Raw genomic sequence first — 23,729 nt, forward strand, 5'->3', positions numbered from 1 at the left:
GATCACAGGCATATTCTAGGGCAGTATTCTCAAACTCTTCGTGTGCTTAAAAACCACCTGGAGTGTTTATTAAAACAGATTGTAGGCTTGTAGGCTGCCTCCCACTCTTGGAGTTTCCTGCTTAGGAGGTCTGGGGTGGAACTCCAGCATCTTCATTTCTAACAAACTCTCAAATGATGCTGATGTTGCTGGTCTGGGACCACACTTGCAGAAACACTGTCCTAGGGAATAAGTGACAGAGGTCAAATGAACTTGGTTATAATGGAAAAAAGGTGACCAGGCTTATTTCTTGGGGATGGGTAGGAAGGATGAACTTGACCAGGCATCGTAAGGTGATGGATAAGTAAATGCTGAATGAGAGAATTAGTTTCCTCTCTTGAAAGAAGTTTGTTGTTGACCAAAGCTTAATAGATGAATAGTCATTTAATATAATGGTTTATAATATGAATTGGATATTATACTTGCCAAATTCTTCAGAACCTTCAAAACTATATAGTTTAAATGTTCACACAAAACTGGATTATAAACTGGGGATTTCATTTATGATCTTGCATATCACAAAATGATTATAATATTATCATTTGGCTTTTTAAAAAGAAAATTCATGCTAACATTTAAGAAACTATGCACAAGAACTTTTCCTTACAAAACAAGGTGTTTCATACATAAACTTTTCAGATAATGGAACTTTATGCATACAACTCTTTTTCATTTTAACCATTTTAGAACGATACTTTTCTGAATAGAAAACATGATCTTTGTTACCCACTGTCATCATCACACACACAGCATTAGTTTTGTAATGAATAACACTTCTAGGATTGACCAGAGTGGTATAAAAGCCTTTACTGAGAGAGTGAATGAGCGCAGAGTTCTGTAGGTCTACCATTTTTGTCATCTTGTTTATTTCAGCCCCACTGAGCTATTAGCTACTATTTCTCAGTATATCTATGTCTTAGTAGCATGTTGCATTAGTAAACTTTTCTCATTTGGACCTAATAGTGATTGCACAGTAAGTAACATGCTTAAGGGCTTTCAAAGATATTATTTTCTTGAGATGACTTTTCTTGTCTGGTTGTTTAATGACTGCTAGATTTTCAGGTTGGTCTATGGATGGTTGAATTGTTGCTCAACCTGCAGGGAAGTGGGATAATACTATAGTTTGCCTATTTTTGGATACAGTATACTACTGTCAGAGACACAGAAGCCCTTAAGGGAAGGTTAGTATAACTAGTAAGGGAATTGTAGTTCTGTTCACTTACAAGGATAATGTACCTTAGGGTACTCTTCCTGCCCAAATTCTAAAGACTATCAACTTGAGAACACAAGGTTCATGTGAACACACTAAATACTTCACTGTCCATACCTACATAAAACTGTTCGATGGTAGAAAGCTCTGTAGAGTAACACAATTCAAGTTAGCTAAAGGTAAAGGAGAAATGTAAGATGAATTTCATGATAAAAAGGAGTAAAATCTGCTATGAACTGATAACAAGGGAGTCCTAATGTTGGTATATTAATATTATTGCTCAAATTTATATAAAGATTACATTTACTGACCTGGGGAATGCTGGGAAGTTGCAAGTGAGGTCATGGAATTAGAAAGGTTAAGGTTAGCAGTAATACTAAGCTGGCTCTGCACTGCAGGAGGATAAGGAGATGTGGGTGTCAGGAGGGACTCCTCACTGGTTTCTTCATCAATTCCAGGCAAATACGTGTCAATCAAGGCATCAAGAAACTTAACAATAAGCTCAGCATAGTCTGGGATTTGTGTTTGCTGTAATGGAAAATAGGAAATTATTTTAGCTCCATTCTTTCTTTTTTTTGTAAATCCCCTTTGAAGCCAAAAAATATTAATTCAATTTTTGTTTTGGGCATAATTTACTATTTTTCTTCCTTTGTAGTATAGATCATTTCAAAATGGGCGATGGTGGAGGAGTAATATTTATAAACTATTATAGGACCTACAACTGGGAATTTTATTCAGCTTGCACTTACAGCTTCCCGTGAACTTGCAATTACTGGGAGTCATGCAAAAAGACTGAATTCCTAAGACAATACAATCATCAGGAATGATGTGTAGTCAAATTTCCAAGACAGAAAAATGAGCATCATCAGTTTAGTTGTCATTTAGAGTTTCAACTAATAAAACACTGTGAAGGGCCCAGAGGGTTACTGGCAATCAAACTAACAATTCCCATATGATACACTTATTTCAGGTTCATTTTTAAAATGATAGCCTTTGCATATCAAGAGATACTCAGAAATAATGAAACAAAATAACAAACTAAATACCCAATTCTTAAAATTAGAACAAGGTTTAGGTAAGTTGCATTGATTTAGTACCCCTTGTATCCAGAACACTGCACTAGGAACTGGGGGTCAGGAGGACTAAAGAGGGGGAGAAATAGAAGTCCTGCCTTCAAGGAACCTCTATCAATTTGGAGAGAGACCATATACAGAGAAAATAATAAAATACACATTTATGTAGCACTATATACAACTAATGCTAATCAAAGAACTGAAAAGGAAAATGAGGACATATTCAGGGAAGAATAAATCTAATCCAATAGGTTGGAAGGACAATGGCTTTTGTGTGGTAGAGTTTAACTATAGGTAATGCTCTTTCCTAGTCACAAGATACTTCAGTGTGTGCATTAAGGTCACCAGATACATCAGGGACAGAGGGCAGAAAAGTTTACATTTGTTTATCACACCCTTCTGAAATATAAAATGAATTGTGTTGTTTTTGGTAAAAAGTAATACATAAACAAATTAAAGGTGCTGCCTCTTGGAAAGAATCTTGAGGTGGAAAACTTATAATAAAATAAATGTTTCTTACAAATCATCTTTCAGATGGAAAGGAAAATGACACTACATAGCATATTGTATGTTCTTAAAGCACATTCATATGACTAAACTTTCAAACAATAGAGAAAAATATATCTTACCTTTGAAAAAGGTCCTGCAAATCGCCACAAGCCATTAAAACCAAAACCTGCAACAAAACAAATGTTACTCTTAGAATAAGCATGACTCTTTCTTTTTTCAAAGATTTATTTATTTATTTATTTATTTATTTATTTATTTATTTATTTATTTATACAAGAACTGGGGTACAGGTCAGATGTGTGGGAGGGTGAGAGAATTCACCAAAGATAGAGCAAGGAACAGAACAACAGGCAGACTGACTGAAATACACTGCTGAGGGGAGCAGTGGGCGAGATAGGAGAGGTCTGCAGCACTGCAGAGGCTGCGGACAGCTTCACAGCACTGTGCTTAACCGCCTGCGCCACCAGGGAGGCCCCAGCATGACTCTTTTAATCGAACAGAAATTTAAAAAGTTATGTAGTTGATGATATAGAAAATGCACATTGAAAATATTTTTCAGAAGAGTGTCAAAGTAAATTAAAACTCACTTGAATATACTCAGTATAATTTTTTAATTTTTATAAAAGGCATCAACCAATTATGGTATTGAACACACAATTAAAAGTCAAAAGATGGCATATGATGACTGAAGCATGAGCAAACCCAGCCCTGCCAGGAATTCTGCAGTTAGTGCATTCTGCTACTGTGCACTTGTCAGCAAGATAATCAACCACCCTCCTCCACATATATATATATATATATACACACATATATAAGTGTATATATATATATATATATACTTACTTTGCAGGTAAGATGTCTGGTACTGCGGTGGGGATTCTTCATGGTACACCACACTTTGCACAATTCCATGAATTGGATTTAACAAATTTGGATCTTGGCACAATGACAACAGGGTATTGATCTTAGAGTCCAACAAATTGTGCCTAAAAAATAAAAGCATTTTAGTGAATATTAAATGAAAACATATTTGGAAAGCGTATTATTCCCCCAGAAAACATGACAAAAATGAAGGGCGATGAGTGCCTTTTACTTCTGTGGTACTGTCATAGAACCACATTTTACTGTGTATGATTTACTGCTGCTCAAGACAAAGTTGACTTCTGTTTGCCACTCTGCATGCTTTAGGACTTTTCTTTCTGCTGACTGTTGATATATATCCAGGGGATGGAATATAAATTTAATATTAACAGAGCTTAATACATGCTGAATGTGAGTACACAAGAAAGGCAAAATTAGTTTGGGGGCAGGTGGAATATACCATCTAATTCAAACTTAAGAGGAAATTAACTATTTCTAGCGCAACTATATACCATTAATAAAAATAAACAAGAAACAACTACATAAAATTCTGAAACTTTAGTATGAAATTAAATGAAAATAAGGAAATGACACTACATAGCAGGCAGACAGTAGGAATAAAATTTCCCAAGTTTCTTTGGATCATTTAGATTTCAACACTTTGAAGCTACTATGATTTTAGCCCTACTTGGGAGATGAATTTTATTTTCACTCAGTTATGGATAAATACAAAATTTCTACTGAAAAACGAGTCAAAATAGGTATGCTGATTTAAATACAGCAGTCTAATAGTTTACTCCAAAGTGAGGAAAGGAACAATGCTTATCATGAGACACTTAAATTCAATAATAAAAAAATGTTTTTCTTAATAGGCCCAAACTAGGCTTAGTCCCCATTAAGCCCATTGTTTCTAACCACACCATCTCATTCCCCTCTGTATAACCAATCAACACTACGGATTCTTTTTTTTTTTTTAATACAAAAACCGGGGTACAGGTCAGATGTGCAAGAGGGTGAGAGAATTCACCAGACACAGAGCGGGGAAGAGAACAGGCAGACTGACTGAAATACACTGCTTAGGGGAGCAGCAGGTGAGACAGGAGAGGTCTGCGCAGCCATTTGGGTATCTCGGCGGCCGGTGGGGATTGAACCAGCACTGAAGAGGCTGCAGATAGCTTCACAGCGCTGCACTCAACTGCCTATGCCACCAGGGAGGCCCAACACTACTGATTCTTTTGCTAAGTTTTAAAAAGCATTTGACTTCAAGATAGATGATGAAGTTAATTATTAAGAAAAGTAAAAGGAGATACTTACACAACAGGAAAAACTTTGGGGAAAACAACGCTGGCTTCTGCTAAGTATTCATAAAGAATTCGTTGATCAAACTCATCTGTGGTGTATTTTACCAGTGTAGCCTGCCAAGATGCAAAAAAAGCATACAAAAAGAAATTTTTATTTTGTAACCAAATTGTTAATTGTTTTGGGAAGAAGCAGAAGATGGTGTTTCTTCCACGTTTTAATAGTTAAGGGCCTCCTAAGAGTAAATTGGAATAAAAACTTGAAGGGGGGGAAAAAACCCTCAAAAAAGCAAAAAAACCTTACTAGAACGGTAAGAAGAAGTGCTTGGATCTTCGGATCAGTAAGTACTTCTTCATCCAAGAGAACATTCGATTCAGAAACAGAAACTTTACGTAAATGTGGATGCTGTTGTGATGAGGAAATCCTTTGAGTTTCTGCAGTAAGATATGGAGTAACATGATCAGCTGTATTAACTGAATATGCACACTGGATATTACTTCACCTAACATATTTTAATGTTAAAATTTAATAGCATTTTAATAGAGACTTAAAATGTCAACATAAACACCATAAAGAATTACTACTGACCTATATGGATTTTTTGGCTAGCTACTTACAATGTTGTTTATCATATATTTGATTATTTTTTACACAGGTTTTTAGGATAATGGTCATTTTAAGGACTGTAAAGCTTATCATTTGATAAGATTGAAAATCTTTCTGTATTTCATCCTAAAGATTGTAAGAAATGGCTGGAAAGCAAATATGACTTTAATGTACTCTCCCACCTTATTTTCAATGATCTAGATCAATTATTAACTTTGATTCTCACCCATTTCATAATCAGTTTCTGCTACTCTCCTCATTTTGGGGGGTGTTGTGATCCCTGATTCCATTTCTTGCCTTTTAGGAGCCTTTGTGTCTGATATCAAGTGATCAAAACTTTTCCTTGTTCCTACAAACAAAAGTTACAGAATATGGAAGTTCATTAACCACAGTGTCTGTGAATAGGAACATACTAAAAAGAAAATGTATGGACATAAAGTGATTAAGATTTCACTTATGGACACCAAGAAAGCTCAAACATGTCTCTGGGGCACAATTCCTCTCCTTTATGTTCCTTCTTCTTATAGAATTTTAGTCTCAATGACTTTTGTTTCAGGACAGGATGTACCTTATTGGTTCAAATTAAACTGAGATTACATTCACTACACTGGGGATAAACCAAACTCCACCAAAAGTACAATAGTTGATAATAAATACCGGGTATGCACTGTCCGGTAGCAAAAATCAACTCTGCCTGAATTAAGAAATTCTGCTGGTGCCAAGTCACTGTTGTTATGAGGAATTTTCAAATGCAGACAAAAAAAGAGATCTTTGAAAAAAAAATCTGCATACTTAAAAGTGCTAAACAGATACACTAGAAGATGCTTCAAAAAATAGGAAGTAGTAGCATCTTCCATTTGCCTTTGAGTTACTCTAAGCAGGCAGTACACTAACATGAACTATCTTTCCTTTATTAAAGTATTAAAGCTGGATTACTTGGAACCAATATATTTCTTTATATTCTAAGAATATTTCTCTTATTTTTCTTGGTGCAGCTCAAAGAACAATTCTGGAATACTTTTAATACTTTTAACAGCACCATTTTTAAAAAGAGAGATACAAAATGTCAACTGAATGATTGAGAAGAAGGTTTTACTAACTTCAAACATTAATACTAATATTCGCAATAGTCACAATTACGAAGACCAAATAATTTAACAGTCCCAAAGGATCCAGTCCAACCTCTTTATTTCACACACTTTTAAACTGAAGAGACAATGAGCAGTAAGTGGTTAGCCTGAAGTCACATGGCTAGGAGTCCAGCTTATGACCAGACCAGAGTTAAAAACTCAAATTTTAGGAAACTCAAATTTCCTAAAAACCATTGGTGCTTTTTATAGGACAGCAATCTCTACATTTAGTTTTCCTGTCTTTCTCACTCTTCCTTTTCATTTTACTCTTCATTGTTCCTGGGAGATCTCCTTCCACTTCCATGGAGTCAACTATTGATTCTAATTGTGTCTTCAACAATTCTAAATGGGTCACTTGTTTACCTTTCTCTTCTAGAGGTGCACACACGTCTTTGCTTTTTATCTCAGAGATATGCACTCCTAGAATCCTGAAGGGCTATCAATATACCAACCAATCTAAATTTATTCTCTATTGTAAGTATATTTAGTCCCAATCTCTATGAGTGGAATCACTATGCAGCCAGTTGTTGAAGTCAGAAACTTCTGACATCCTTTACCACCTTCTCCCTCCCCACCTGCTCCCATTTCTGCTCCCTTCAGAAATAATCTATCCCAAGTCTTTATTCCTCTTCTTTCTCCACTATTCCTCTCTTAGTGCGGGCATACACCATATTTTACTTGAACTGCTGTATCAAATTCTTAAATGATCCTCTTGCCAAAAATTTTTCCTATTTCTCTACAATGTTGACAAAAAAACTTTCCTAAAAACAGAATTTGGTAACATCTCTACCCCACATAAATCTCTTCTAGGTACAAGATAAGGTTAAATTCTTTTATCACGGCACACAAACTCTTCCACAATCTAGTTCCAATCTAATCCTTCTACAGACTCATTTCCTACCTAATTGCTTTTTCTTTCTTTCTTTTTTTTTTAAGATTTATTTATTTATGCATACAACAGCTGAGGTGTAGGCTAGAGGTGCAGGGGCAGGGAGGAGAAGGAAGAGGGTGAGAGGATTCACTGAAGACAGAGTGGGGAGCAGAACAGGCAGACCGACTGAAATACACTACACAAGGGGAGCAGCGGGCAAGACAGGAGAGGTCTGCTGTGCCATATGGGTTAGCGCCCAGGCCAAGATTCCAAGTTGTGCTGCAGTGGCTGCTGATAGCTTCATAGTGCTGAGACTTAACCCCTTGTGCCATCAGGGAGGCACCCCCAATTGCTTATTCTGACTTTTCCTTATTCATATTATTCCCCCTATTTCTTGCATGCATGCATTCCTTATCCTGTGTCTGTCTGCCTGAAAATCAAGTATTAAATCATTAAGTCCCAGTTCAAACATTACTTCCTCTCTGCAGCTTTTCCTAATTTCTCCAGACTCTGTTTCTTTCATATATTTAAAGACAAATTACTTAAAGGCACCTGGGGAATGCTTTTGTGATCAGATGATTATAGGTCTCAGTCACCAGACTGTGAGCTCTTCAAGGTAGAAACCATGACTTTTTCATCTAGCATAGGGGTTGAACAAATTTATCATCACCTTTTCTCTGAAGTTAGTTTTTCATTTACAACTTCCTTAACAAGAAAATTCAGAATTACAAAACATTAAGTAACCAGAAAACTCCTAGACTACTTAGGACAAAGTATAAACAGAAAGGAACTCAAACAAAAGGTAACAGACCCATGTGACAAGTAACAGTGATTACTATTCATGGTTCCAATTTCTTTCATGGATTACTGGCAGGTTATTCATTTGACACTTCACTGTCCACTGATTTCCTTATGAACACAATATTTATTTTCCCAATGTCTAACGATACTTAAGATATGCCTGCATGGATAACTGAAAGACACGGAGCCATTCAGACTGTTGGTGAGTGAACTAATCCCGAAGTACTCAAGTAACAAAACTTCAGTTATTGTGAATTTGCTCTTTCTCTCTGTGAGGTGGATCAGTGGACTCATGCACTTTCAGTTCTTGAAGGAGGAACGGATCTCACAGTATTTTGGGTATAGTTCTTATTGACAGTTGGTATAACTAAGCAAACTTAAGAATCAAATGTTCTTATGGTTAAAAAAACCAGTAATTGAAAAATCTTACCTTTTTGTCTTTAAAAGAAAAGATGGCAAACAATATTATTTGCAGCTTCATAGCATATTGGTAACTTTGGGACCTATATATCATGAAAGGGCCTGCACCTAAGTGCAGCAAAACTCTTCCTTTCTCATGTGTATCTAATGTCTTTCCTATTCCATTTTCCCATTGCTTGGCCAAGGCAGAACAAAACAAGGAGAGCTACCATATTTTGTCTAAGAATCAGAATAAAACTATTTTAAGTTCTCATTCTCATTCCTCTATCTTTAAATGATATAGCTTAACTGAGCTATCAAATTCTCTTCTAATTGGCATTAAAAAATCATTAAAAAACATCAAATAATTTTCAAGAGTGAAAACGTTTGAGAATTTAAAAAATAAATTCTAAAAAGTTCAGCATGAATTAGGTAAACTAACCAAGTAACTTCTTAGTGTTGGCCTGAGAAGGCTGTCCCATGTCCAAACTCATGGATTTTCTGGCTCGAGGACTGGTTTGGCCCACATTTGGATAGGTGGCTGCAAGGTACCCTTCAGAACCTTTGGGAGAGGACCATGGCTGATTCTCCTTTAGTGTCCTGAGATATTTAAAGAATTCAGAAGAATTAATTAGCATGGTGACAAATATAACTACTGTTTGTCCCTCCCAAGTGGCTGTCTTATTTCCCATCGACAGCAATCAGTTAATTTTAAACTGCACTTTTTTAAAAAAAGATTTATTTATTTATTTACACAAGCACTAGGTACAGTCAGAAGTGAGGGAGGGTGAGAGAACCCACCAGAGCCAGAGCGGGGAACAGAACAGGCAGAATGATGAAATACAATGCTGAGGGGAGCAGTGGGCATGGCAGGAGAGGTCTGCGCGCCATGTGGGACCTTCGCCGGCGGCCGGGGATTGAACAGGTGCTCCAGAAGCTGCGGGCAGCTTCGCAGCCCAGCGTTCAGCAGCTGTGCCAATGGGGAGGCCCTAAACTGCACTTTAAAGGACTTTAAGGTGCAAACTCTTAACATATCCCCAGGAAGTATCAACTTTCTTATCATGGTATCTGACATGTACACATCAAATGCTACACAGAATTGTGCTGAATTAATTTCTCAATCAGGAAAGTCAAGTCTAAATAGACAATCATATTCTTGGTTTAACAACTAAGAAAATCAATCTTAATTTATATGTTGATTGGGGAATAGAGGCAAATTCGCTTTCTCCATTTCATAATGAAAAGGGGTGTATCTCAAAGAAATACAATCATAGGAATGATGGAAGAGTAAGATTATAGAAAACCAAGTATGCATGGATAGTTTTTGTATACATTGTTAAAATATTAGTGGAACATTATAGAACACTTTTCATCAAAAAGTAAGATGTTGATAAATTAAATATCAGCTCTATAAATACAAGATTACTTTTTTCTCTTCAATACTGTGCCTAAAACTTACACTTTCATTTAATTGAAAAAATATAAAAATTCTCAAATGATGTCATTTTCATGTAATTTCTCCATATTATAGTAAAAAACACACTATCCAAAATCATATAACAGTAGACCTAATTTAATTATCTTATTACCTAAACCTTACTATTGAAAACCTTTTAATAATGTTCATGGCTCTATGAAAAATACAAGGAATGTGCTGGCACATATATTTTTTCAAATCTGAATAAGTTAGCTTTCTATAATTAAGCATGTTATTTGCTTTAATTTCATGCTGTTTTTCCCAATGCTCTTTCCTGCAATCCAGTATTCTCAAGATCATCTCTTTTCATTATTTAACTGGTTTGTGCTTAAAAGAGGCAAACTAACATTAACATTAGCACATTAGGCCCAAAGAACAGCAACTTTCTTACTACCAGCCCACATAAAATACTATAGACATTTATAAAATGAGTTTTGATTTACATACCATTTTTAGATTATATTTAGATTTCCTTTTCTATTACCTATTGGATTACTCTATTGCTTGTATCCACACAAGCATGCAAAATTGAAACCTGATTATAATTATGTAATTGTGGGAGAATAAGTCCACGTACCTATAGCTAGGGTCACCATGATGAAGGGGATATGTATCCATAGGGACATTTTCCATTGAAATATCAGTAAGAAGAAGAGACTTTCTATGTTTTAGGCTACAGCGACTTCGAACCTCTTCAGACACTGTGAGCAACGCTAAAAGAGAAAATAAGGCAGATTAAAAAAGTTAACAGATCACAAGTGTGACTTAAAACAGGATATACTTCTTACAAGTTTCTGAAGAGGGTAACAGCTGTTAAACATGCATGTAAAGAGTCCTAGAAAGTATGAAGTTTAAGGATATGTAACAGGACAGATGTATTTATCTTAAAGGGTTTATGGTCTATTCTGAAGACTGTACACAAATATGAAATATATAAAGAAATTTAATGAGTACCTTATATTTGTCAAGTATTTTCATGTACATTTGACCTCAACAAACACAAAAAGAAGGTAGGGCAGGTAATATGAAGTCCATTTCTTAGATAAGGAAAAATACTCTGACATGTTAAATGATATGCCAAAGTGTAAACGATCAAATAAAAAAGAGGTCACAAAATGTTAAACTGGAAATAAGTACTTTCCACCAGACAATTATGTTCAAGAACTATATTACACTAAGTACTAAGTGTACAAACACAAATCAGGTAAGAACAAATAGGAAAGGTTTAATGGAAAGGTGGAGATGGGGCAGACATGGCAGATAAAACAGATGGCATTCCCAGGAGATGGCAATAGATGAGCCAAAAATAGACGAACCCACTTGGAAAAGTAATAAAAAACAAAGCTTATACATTTAGAGAAAGAAGACAGAATAAGGAGGGCTTCTTAAGGGTCCAGGATGTAAGGCTGAAATGTTCATATTTTATGACAGATAACAGAGAACTACTGCAGTGTCTTGAACCAAAGATGAAAAAAGGAACACATTTCAGATTTTAATGCAAGTATTTTCATAAGCAAAACTGTTTTGGTAAAACTTTCAAAATGTTAACAACCACTACAGGACTGAACCTTGAACTCCTTACCCTGCCAAGCAACCAGCTGAAGAGACTCATAGGACTTTGTATCCTTTTTGGCAGTCCTTAGATATAGATGTGCTAAGATTAATTTTGTCAATTTGTGTTTTTACCTGCTAAGTAAGCCACGCTCTGTGTATTCACCTCAAATTTGTCACAATTTCTATGTTTGTTAACCAGAGTTAGTAGTGTATGCAAAATTCTAACTGTTCTTGCAACAATGGCAGGTGAAGGATGCCTGTACCCTACAAAAAATAAAAACAAACAAGTTAATTCATTCTTTCATCAAATAGTTGTTGAGTTATTACTCTGTAACTAGCTATTCTGCCTTCTATGAATAGTCGTTTGGAAAGGTAAAACACGTGAATAGTTAATTATATATAAAAGTAAGTACCAAAATGTGAAGAATAATGTTCTCTGGAATGCTAAGGAAAATTAAGAAGAGATGATGGTGTTTCAGATCTTTCATTCCCTAAAGCAGTGCAGAGATTTTAAAAATACCTATATATTGGCATTTACCTTACTTATCTTTTGAAAGTAGGGTTCTATTGCTTTTTTAATTAAAGAAAAAAACAACAATGACATAGGAAGTACTTAATCTCAGAGCCCAAAGAATATGGTTGGTTAGAGAAAAAGTCTGATCTTTGGACAATTTTTAATCACTGATACTTTATTTTAAAACAGGGGGTTTAAATACTGAAAATACCTGGTGTTCTTCTAGAAATACAAGATAACCAAGCACTTTATTAGCCTATTGCAATCTTTCCTCAAGGTATCCTATAGTATATAAGTATATATAATATCTTTTGAACAACCCTTTTTCACCTTAAAGATTAAAACTCAATCTATTTTGCTGAAATCTTATAAGGTGGTAAAATGAAATGTATGCATTCATAGTGCTGAGTGTACGTATATATATCAGGTAAAAATTGGAGTAACCGCCATGATCCCAAAAGTCTAAGAATCATTTTAAGTTGATACAAAATAGTAGACTCAAGTTCCATACTGAATCTCTGAGACAAAATTCAGTACTGCTTAAGACCATTAGTTCACACCAGCTTTTTATCCCAGGCTTTACAGTGCTTTTGTCTCTGACTTACCACCACATGCTGTTCACGTTAACTACAGTCTCTGGCCATGACTGCCGGATGTTAATAAACCAAAGCTAACATACCAGTGAAGTCAGCAGTGGAGAGAAAAGCCAGGTTAGGAATGAATCAGCTGGTTCTGAGGAATAGTTGGAGAGCACCACTATAAGCAATATAGAAATCTCAAGAGGTGAGGGTAGTGTCAAAAAGATGAGGCTCTATGGTATATATAATAGTAGGATTGAGCCACAATAAATTAGAAACAATGGAAGAAAATCTATGATCAGATCTCTAAGATAACATTTTCCAATATAAATTAGTCAAATTAACATTTGCTGATTTGCAGTCTTATTTTGATAATCAAAAAGATACTTGGGAAGTACCAGCAAACAACATAGCTATGATAAAGTTCAGTAATTAGGAACCTTAAGACGCAATTCTTTTGCTTTCTAAAGGAAATCTGATAACTGATGTGGAAACAGGTTCTGTTAAAAAATACATACTGAGTAAAAAGTAATTCAATCAGACAGACATAGTTTGCATTTAAATTAAGATATATGAGCCAAATTATTTCAACTGATTTCAAGAAATCAATTGTTTTAGTTACTTCTGGCTTCTTGATACCATTTCATAAAAATATTCTGACCCCAAGGTCTCTACCTTTTAAGAGATGTCCAACCAGTGCGAAGTTAAAGTTAGAGTTGAAATTGAGTCCAACAAAATGATCCATTTGCTTGCAGTGCCATTCCAGAGGATTCCGGATTGCCATAAATACTTCCTCTGGACTCTATTAAAGATGAGATGGTTGATGGGGGATTCACACAGGAACTTTACTTAAAGGATCACTTACTAGTTTTTGGTTGTGTTTAACAGTTATGACATGGTAAGTAATTCTTTCAAGTTGAGAGAAGTTACTTTCAGGTGACTACAGAAAACCACATAAGAACATTTAAAATACTACAAATAAATTAATGCAAGAGAGTCAAGAATATCCTTAAGATGGTGGAAGATGAAGTTGTTTTGATTTACAAAATAAGTACAAAATAAATCATTGTCAATTTACATCCTGGTGACTTTTTAAAAATTAAAAGTATTATTGTTTCAAATAAAACTATTCACTGAATTGTAAATGGCATTTTATGTACCATGGTTTTGAAAATTCAGGAGAATGAAGAGAATCCATATTTACTGAGTATTTGCAGTATACAGTATATTAAAACCTTTATATCAAATCTACCCAATAGGTATTAGCTCCATTTTACAGATTCATTCATTCATTCATTCTTTTACTAATCAAATACTTATGTGCTTTTGATGTGCTAGGCATGGTTCTAGTTTCTGCAAATCCATGAGAGGACTGAAAAGACTGGTGGATTTCAGTCTAATGTGGAAAAATGAGGTAACTGGAACTCAAAAACACTATGTAACTTGCCCAAGACAATCAAGATTTTAACAATGTTCATTCCAGGAAAATCTGCTCTAAAGTTACTGTGGAGGGCCTCCCTGGTGGCACAGCGGTTGAGTGCTGGGTTGCAAAGCTGCCCACAGCCTCTTTAGCACCAGTTCGATCACTGGCCACCAGGTGAGGGTCCCACATGGTGCGCAGACCTCTCCTGCCGTCCACTGCTCCCCTCAGCAGTGTACTTCGTCAGTCTGCCTGTTCTGCTCTCTGCTCTGTCTCTGGTGAATTCTCTCACCCTCCCACACTTCTGACTGTACCCAATGCTTGTATAAATAAATAAATAAATTTTGGGGAAAAAAAAAAGTTACTGTGGATTTCAGTTCACAGGTAAAAGTACTAGGAACCCCTTCCCCACACACACAAAAAAAAAAAAGAAAAAAAATGTGGGAAGGAGTCTATAGCAGCAATGTTTATATTAGAAGAAACAAAAGGTTCATTATGGGCAAATTGCTGGATAAACTGTGGTTCATGCATACTGTAAAATACTCTGTAGCCATGAGAAAGAACTATACACTCACATACCTGTGTGCATGTATGTGTATACTTAGAAAGACATCCATTTTATATTGTTAGATACAAATGCAGATTGCAATATACTGTTAAAACGTGATTACCCATATTCAGTTTATATATGGAAGTATATTTGAAGACAAAATTTTTAAAATATTTAAAGTATAAATATTTAAAGTAAAATATTTAAAGTATACGTCATGGTCAACAAGCAACTGTAAACCAGAGACACACTACAGGGGGTAGGGGGGAGGAAGGGGCGGGGAGAGGAAGGATTAGGGTCAAAATAATGGGGGGTGCAATTGTATGGGGAATGTAACCAAAATGAAAATGCATACATTGTGCAAAAATGAAAAATGATGTAAGAATTATATAAAATAAAATATTAAAAAAAATAAAGTATACGTCATGGTGACTTGATACATAATGTGAAATGATTCACTCTATAGAATCAAATACATCCATCACCTTGCATATATACTCCCTTTTTTTGGTGAGAATATTTGAGTTCAACTCTCAGGAAATTTCAATTATACATGACAGTATTATCAACTAAAGTCACCCTGTTACACGTTAGATCTACTGAAGATCTACTGAAAATCTAAATCCTCAGCCTTATTCATCTTGCATACCAGTGACTTTTAACAAAGCTATAATTCTGATTCCTAGTATCCTGGGGCACTGGAATCAAATTAAGTCCTGCTAGTGGGCTATTCTGGCAATGAAAATGCTAGTGTAGATAGATATTCCTAAATAAACACTTCAGTCATACTTTTTTTTCTTAGAAGGTCACAAGGTAGGGATAGGATGGATGTGAGGTCGCCGGGAAGGAAGTCACACATGGAAGTTCAGTCATGAGATGCTGGTGACTGTCTCTGTCCATGGATTGGGAAGAGGCCCCTCAAGTGTCCTTAACATTCAGACTCCTATTAGAGTTGGGTTGCTTTTGTGTTTGTGTGGCTTAAAACAATTGAAATTTATTCCCTCACATTTCTGGAAGCCAGAATTTTGATATCAAGGTGGGTTGAAATCAAGGTGACAGCATGAAAGTATAGTATGAATAGTTTTTTTCTATTCATACAAATAGCCAATAACTAGCTACTTCTCTATCACCTCTGTCCCTAGATAATCCCAGAAAAGAGAAATGGAGATTGGGAAACAGGGGCTCCTGCCCCAACTCAGATATATGAGCATAAACAAGTCACTTAACTTCTTTGTTCTTTTCTATTTTGTGAAATGGTGGTCTGACTGATAGACTCCAAGGTAGCTTCTGCCTCTAGAATTTTGTCTCCACATATTTCCCAGAGCCCCATCTATGCTGGTTCTACCCTATATTTGGTTGACTGAACAAATAGTGTTTAGAGAAGGCATATCCACACTTAAAACTGCTTCTGTTTTTTTTCTATTTCTTTCTACCCAGAGCTCTGTTTAATTTCACTTCAAGCAAATCTCTTGCTATATACACATACCCAGCTTTTAAAAAAGTTCCTCTTTTCTTCCAGACTTTTAAAGTGTCATAGTCCCTCTTTTATACTTTGTGAAGCAAAATCTAGCCTCAATCAAGATTGATAAACATTAAAATATTAAGGAGTGCTAATGGTATGTTTTAAAGTGAGATTAGGCAAAGCAAAAAAAAAAAAAAGTACAAGCACCCAAAAATGTCCTTTAGACTATCCAACCTCCTTACCTGCTTCTAACTACACTTATTTTTTCATTAAGTACCATTATTCAATAAAAACAAATCTGTTTTTAGATTATTCTTCATATGAAAAGGGGAGTGGTTTGGAAAGGCTAACCTTTTCCTCTGGGTTATGAAAATTACAAATAATGAATGCATCGCACAGGTATGATAGCTCTGGTATGGTAGCTCTTCATATTATTTACCCCTATTTTGTTTACTAGTATTGAGTGAGTACTATTTTCTGCTATTTTTATGTAGAAAATATGCAGTGAAGTCTAAATACTTATTTGTGAACTGGTAAGGAACTACACTTAAGTTGTGCATTATAGATACTCATATTTAAGGTATGGATCGCTTCTGATTTTTTTTCCAAAGATTTATTTTTATTTATTTATGCATTCAAGAACTGGAGTGTAGGCCAGAGGTGCAGGCCAGAGGTGCAGGGGGGTGAGAGGATTCATCACAGACAGAGTGGAGAGCAAAACAGGCAGATCTACTGAAATACACTGCTGAGGGAAGCAGTGGGTGAGAAAGCAGTCTGCTGTGCAATGTGGGTTAGCTCCTGGCCAGGATCGAACTCATGCTGCAATGGCTGGCTATAGCTTGACAGCGCTGAGACTGTATCCCCTGCCCCACCAAGGAGGCTCCTCTCTTCTGATTTTCAAGGACAAAAACGATAAAAGAGGAGGGCCTCTAAATATGCATAATCTAGGAGCCTAATCAAAAGCTTGCTTACCTTGTCATTGAATATCCGGAGACTGTCCAAGGTGTGTAGGTTTTGTTCAAGAAGTGCAGTGCCTGCTGAATACAAGTTGACCTCATCGAGCTGCAGCACAGCCACAGCCACCCAAAAGAGGGCTTTATGCAGAGGGGAGTCCTGACAAGAGAGACATGTTTCAAGTTAGTAAGATGAACAACAAAAAAGTCTTCAGAACAAAGTACAAAGTGAAGCCTGTAATTCCCCAGATTATGCATACTTTCTCTTTTGTGGAAGGTAAATACATGGGCAAACTTCATCTCTTCCATCTATTTAACTGAAGACACCATTAGCCATACTGAGAGCTTAGCAAATTTGGTTTCTCCCTTTTCTTTGACTCCAAAATCCAGTAATTAAATTTTCTTGATTCTTTCAAAGTAATTTCTTTTGTATCTGCTTACTTGCTACTGACACTATTCTTTGCCAGCCTTCTTTGTTCTCAATATGGATTCTTTCTCCCCATTCTATTTTACTGTCTACAACACCATCAGAAAACTCTAACTCCTGCTTTTGTCATATTATTTATCCGCTTGCAAATACATGTATATTTCAAACTTCTTTTCTGAAGAATGCTGGATGTTAAATTAGCTCTAGCTAAACTTTACAACCTTCCCTCTCACTATTTTCCTGAATATTTTCTCCATTTCAACAGAATGATGAGACACCATCCCTCCAATGTCCCAGCATTCTTTACAGTTCTACTCAAGGCTTTGTCCCTTTCTTTATATTAAATCCTACCCATCTCTTTAACTTTAGATTCTATTCTTTCAACTTTCTTTTCACTCTTATCAGTATAGTAATCTCTCTCTTATCTTGGGGAGCCCCTACTTAGCTGTATGGTATATAGAAAAATACACGGACTTCAGAATCAGCTAGCCTCAGATTAGAATCATGGGTCTGTCTTTAATTAGGTGCATGGCCTTGGCAGGTTATTTAGCCCTTGTGAGTCTCATCTTAACTTATGAAGATAAGAGAACCACTTTGTACAATTTAGGGTTAGGATATATGGAGAACATATTAACTCAATAGCAGGAATCTACATCTTTACAGTAGGATATTATTCCGCTGTAAATAATAATATCCTAGATATTGTGTGATTATTTAGTCCAGTTTATTCATTTTATCCATGTGGAAATATGATGTCTGTGCATGTTAATGATCTATTTGAGGTCAAAAAGCTGAGATCAGCTCAGATCATCCTAAAACAGTGGCTACATGAATCTACTCCTTTCAAGTATCATCTTTTAGCAACCAAACTCTTTTTTTTAATAAATTATTTTATTTTATATAATTCTTACATCATTTTTCATTTTTGCATTATGTATGCATTTTCATTTTGGTATACTTCACCTAGTAATGACCATAAACATACCATATATTTTATTTGCCTTTTGTTTTTATTATTCATTCATTCCCCAATTCCCACACTCAACCAAGAATACAAACTTCATAAGGGCAAAGGATTTTACAGTACTATACCTCTAGCACTTAAAACAGTACTTGGCACGTAGCAGTCAATTAATGCTCAATTAATACCTACTGAATCAAAGAATTAAGTATATTATCTTTCTTTTAGCACTGAAGAAGCATGACTTACAAGCACTTCAGAATATATTCTTTAGTCTTCCGCTAATGTAAATACTTCAAACAACTGAATTTTAAGACAAGGAGTTACACTGTAACTATAGCTTTTTCTTTATAGTTTCTTCCTCATCCTTGTTTTCTGAACTCTTTGAAAAATAAGACAAAATCACATTTAACATAGATACCCCAAAGTGAATGTGCTCATTTTCTTTAGAGTTAATTACCTTATTAAGAAGTGGTTGTAATTTGGTTAGTGCTATTACTGTAGCTTCTATCAGAACTTGACTGTTGTAAGTATCAGGTCCTTTTAAGCAACTCTCAAGTGCCTGTTAGGGAAACAGAATTCTTTATTTTACTTTCAGTGAAATAAAACATTAACTCCTAATTTGAATCTGAGGATTAGTTCAGGAATAACTGCTTATTTAATAAGTGCTAGAATTATTTACAGTGCTGTGCAGATCCTAGTAGTCAGCTCAATACACATTTGAGTTCTTATTTTTTAATATATAAAAAATCAGACATTATTAAGTTAATTACAAAATGTATGATTTTATATTAAGCTCTACAGTCATAGTCAAATGCTTTGAAAACTGATAAAATATCAACAGTATACTGTCTTAGCAAGAGACAATACTTATTTTCTTTTAAAGACCTCTTCTTTAGAGTATTCTTCACTTCTAATTACAAAAGTAAAAAACCAAAACCCATTTTAAAAATATTCAATAAGCACTATACAAGACATTTTATTAAATTCAATTTTAAATGTCCCTTAGAAAAATGTAAGATATTGTTTACAGCTGGGAACAACAAATAATTGGGAGGAGGGTAGGGGGAGGTACCTTGCTAAGAATACGGATTATCTGCTTTATTTGCCCATGAGATACTCGTTTGCTAATACAGCCAAAGACCACAAGAGCTCTTGGTTGCAGGGATGGATTATACTGGAATGCAAATCTGCAATAAAACATCCAATGAGCTTATGAAAAACCTCTGTTTATATATACACTAAATAAGTAAAACATTGATTATGCAGTAAAGTAGTATCTCTCTTTTCAACAACACACACTTTTACAACTTACATTTGAGACATACCTTTGAGCTAGCTCTGTCCACTGATCCAGCCACTTGCATGTTGGAATATCTCTCATACATGCCTTAAAAAAAAAGATACTCAATATATTTATGGACATAAATGTTTTTATAAACACTTAAATGCTTATTGTAATGTCATTTTATAAATGAAATATATGTCATCAATAAACACATTCCATGGAATATTTATTTAAGCATTAAATAAAGGTAGAATAAACCAGTATTTATTTCTTCTATACAGTACTAGTGCATTTTAAAACATGATCTAAGTTTCTTGTCACTTTGCTTTATATACCTCCATGATCTCCAACAAAGCTTCTGTGACTGTCTCCAAGGATGTCAAAGCAAATGTTTCCCTCTCATAGGAGCCAGGAGAGAATGACCTGTCCCGATAACTGGAACGAAATGCAATGACAGCAGCTGACTTCACTTTGCTAATGCCAAACAGCAAGTAAAACTTGGGTAATGAGAATTCTGTCAAACTGAGTCTCAAAACTTGCTTGGTTTCTTCTGTAAAAGAAAAAAGGAACAAGTAAACACTTTAAAAGATATTAATTTTTAAATTCTGAAGTACCATGTTGCATTTTGAATTTAGAAAACTTGAATATCATAATCAAAATTACATCAACCTTCTACATACATTATCTTAATACTCATTGCTTTAGTGCCATTCATCCACAAATTTGTGTTAGTAATGCAATACTGTCAACTGGTGCAGAGTCTTTAGCCTATTTGATATCTACATGTATCTATACAACAAACATACACAGAAAGTCTATCCAACAGCTTGATACGGAATGGAAGCAATTTATTCTTTCTTTTTCATAAAATTTCATGTCATCGCCATAGGCTTAAATAAGTAGCTTGATGTCGAGGCATTAAAGTAACTAATAATACTATCCAGGCTAAGTAGGTAGCATAAAATGGAGAAAGAAACCCGTGAAACAGAAATTACTTTCCTGGAACTTACCACTAAAATGAAGCTGTGAACAAGTACACAGAGAATGAATGATATTAATGACCAATCCATGTGTAGATGCTCTCAGGGACAGTGGCCCTGTGGCTACTAAGAAAGTAACAACATGGAAGAGGTAGGGGAGATGAGCTGCCACATCGAGGGAGTTGTTGAAGGAGAGCATTAGCATGTAGCGTGCTAGAATAGCAATATCATCCCACATAAGATGTTGTTCTAAAGTAGGAGTTGGAGATAAGCATGTCTTGTCAATTATTTTGCACATCCTTCCAATAACCTGTAAAGCAGAATTTTTAAAAAAGTCTTATAAAAAATTCATTTTAACTTTAAAATGACTAACTAGAAAACAAAAGAACCCTTCTAATGATAATATATCATGCCATAGTCCAGGAAAAAGGAAAAGTCATTACCTTGCTTGAAACCAATTTCACATTTCCAGAAGCCAGAGCTACAGCAGTATCTGCCATCACCTCAGCTTTTATTGATCCCAAGCCACCTGTTGCACTGGTTTTGATGAAACTGTCTAGTACAACATCAAGGAGATCTGTAATCTGGTGGGAAAGAGCAAAGTTAACTTGTTTTAGTCGCTCTACCAAATTAATTTTCATAATTTAAAAAGACTTCAAGGAGAAGCCCAATTAACATGAAAATTCTTTTTATCTGATGCTCTGAAATACATTATAATTACAGACCTGGTAGCAAATATAATCTATCATAAAATATCCAAAAAGGATTAGGATATTCATTTGATTCCTCCAGAGATTAAGAGACTGGTATTCAAAAACAAAAAATTTCACATGTATTACTTTCATTCAGTTGCAAAGCATCTCTATTTTAAGATAATAATGTACGATCAAAATGAAATATAGTTATTTTAAAATATAGGAAGTAACATCAAGTGCTGAGATGTTTTTAAGGCTATGAAATTGGCTCCAAGGTCACTTAAAATTATTTGGAGGATTTGCTAAAATTATTTGGAGTATTTATGGCACTATCTGAAAAAGGGTGTTCCTCCAGTGATTACTTTGAAGAAATGATATTTACCTGAAATACTTCCATTATAGTTTGAGGAACAAGTCAACAGAAATGACATTCTATTTACTAGAAATGACATAAGATTTTTACAGTTAAATTTGACATAATTGTGCCAGAGAGAAGAGTGTTAAAATAATTGTTCTCTGAGACATGCACTAGACATTTGCGATCTTTACCACATAAAGAATTAGGTAGGTCTGTGCATGCTTTCTGAAGAGAAGAACGTCTATTTTACAGCTATATCTGTAGTGCTAAGCGTGGTGCTTCTGCAAAAAGTGGGTTCCGGATAGGTATGTGCTTGAATGTCATACTAGATGAATCTTTAAACAAATGCAATACCTGCCCAAGGCTCCCCCATATTTTTGCTTGAATAGATGGGTACATCTGTTTTTCATTTATAGTCATTGTTATCAATTTATCGAGAATAGCAGTAACTCTCTGTCGTTTGGCATCATCATTATGCTTACAAAAACGGACTAGGTTAGACAGCCATGGAGTCATGTATTCCAAACAAAGGTGTTTTAATTCAATACCTGGCAGGGGGAGGGGGGGAAATACATTATTAACACAGTCAATGAAAATTACATCAACAATTATTTAAAAATAAAGGATTGAAGGTTTGGACAATATATTATTGAAAACAGAGATGAAGAAAGAGAGTAAGTCTTAAAGAAAGTTATTTTAATAGTAAGCCTATTTTTAAAGTTTTGTTTTTTGACACCCTTTTTAATAATGTCTCTTTTAGTTAAAAAATCGGTTAAGTTTTATTCAAATTATAAAATGAATATGCAGTGATTCCTTATTACTTATTGTTAATAAATATGTTATACATTATACTCTAATAAAGTAACATAGAAAGTTTGGCAAAAGGAAATCACTCCACAAAAATGAAATCCATATATATTGGTGGATCATACTTCATCTCTTCAGGTTTTTTCCCAAACCCATGTAAATATAATATTTATGTGTGTATATCTATACATGAACCAACTCCAACTAATTCGCAAAAATTAGGATTATGCTATATATGCAGTATGTTCTGAATGTTTTTCACTATACATTATACTGAGATTATTTATTCACTTAAAATTCTTCACAAACATTTTTAACTTTTATTTTGAAGTAACTTCTAGTCTTACGAAAAGATACAGAAATGGGGAAAAAAATTCTCTATGTAAGTTCACCTAGAGTCCCCAAAGGACTTTTTTGGGGGTTGGTAAAATAAACACAACATAAAACTTTCCATTTTTTGTGTTCAGTTCAGTGGCATTAGTATATTCACACCGTTGTGTTAATTATCACCACCATTTATCTCCAGAACCTTTTTTCCCAAACTGAAAATGTGTACTTCATATTACTCCATCCAGATCTGAAAACTTAGGTTTTTTTTATTATTTTAGTTTTAGACTGCTTCAATTTTTGCTATTATAAATAATGTTGTATAAAGGTCAAAAGTAGGCAAAATAAATCTATGGTAACAGATGTCAAACAATGGTTACTCATGGTGAGGGAACAATATTAACTGACAAGAAATCTCTGGATGCTGGCAATGTCTTGTATCTTGATCTGGGAAATGGTTTGTGATTCACAGGTAAAAACTCATAAAGCCACTCACCTAAAATTTAAGCACTTAAAAAATATGAATGAAAAATAATGCTATGATAAACATCTGAACATCAATTCCTTAGGATACACTGT

General features: G+C 34.9%; 1 protein-coding gene across 1 annotated transcript in view; it reads right to left on the reverse strand.

The window, feature by feature from the left end:
- The window catches only part of NF1 (neurofibromin 1), a 253,568-nt gene that overhangs the window by 13,152 nt on the left and 216,687 nt on the right, over positions 1-23,729 (reverse strand). Inside the window, exons 39-56 of the mRNA XM_054689838.1 lie at positions 22,371-22,564; positions 21,407-21,547; positions 20,994-21,273; positions 20,319-20,533; positions 20,024-20,085; positions 19,771-19,885; positions 19,156-19,257; positions 17,327-17,467; positions 13,598-13,724; positions 11,963-12,094; positions 10,854-10,989; positions 9,242-9,399; positions 5,825-5,947; positions 5,296-5,426; positions 5,008-5,108; positions 3,676-3,818; positions 2,952-2,998; positions 1,561-1,777 (exon numbers count right to left, since the gene is read on the reverse strand). Coding sequence (XP_054545813.1) covers positions 1,561-1,777; positions 2,952-2,998; positions 3,676-3,818; positions 5,008-5,108; positions 5,296-5,426; positions 5,825-5,947; positions 9,242-9,399; positions 10,854-10,989; positions 11,963-12,094; positions 13,598-13,724; positions 17,327-17,467; positions 19,156-19,257; positions 19,771-19,885; positions 20,024-20,085; positions 20,319-20,533; positions 20,994-21,273; positions 21,407-21,547; positions 22,371-22,564 — 2,565 coding nt within the window. The remainder of the gene's footprint in view (positions 1-1,560; positions 1,778-2,951; positions 2,999-3,675; positions 3,819-5,007; positions 5,109-5,295; positions 5,427-5,824; positions 5,948-9,241; positions 9,400-10,853; positions 10,990-11,962; positions 12,095-13,597; positions 13,725-17,326; positions 17,468-19,155; positions 19,258-19,770; positions 19,886-20,023; positions 20,086-20,318; positions 20,534-20,993; positions 21,274-21,406; positions 21,548-22,370; positions 22,565-23,729) is intronic.

This window comes from Talpa occidentalis, unplaced genomic scaffold, assembly GCF_014898055.3.
Source record: "Talpa occidentalis isolate TD23 unplaced genomic scaffold, MPIMG_talOcc4v2.1 talOcc4.7, whole genome shotgun sequence".
In the NCBI taxonomy this organism is placed as follows: domain Eukaryota; kingdom Metazoa; phylum Chordata; class Mammalia; order Eulipotyphla; family Talpidae; genus Talpa; species Talpa occidentalis.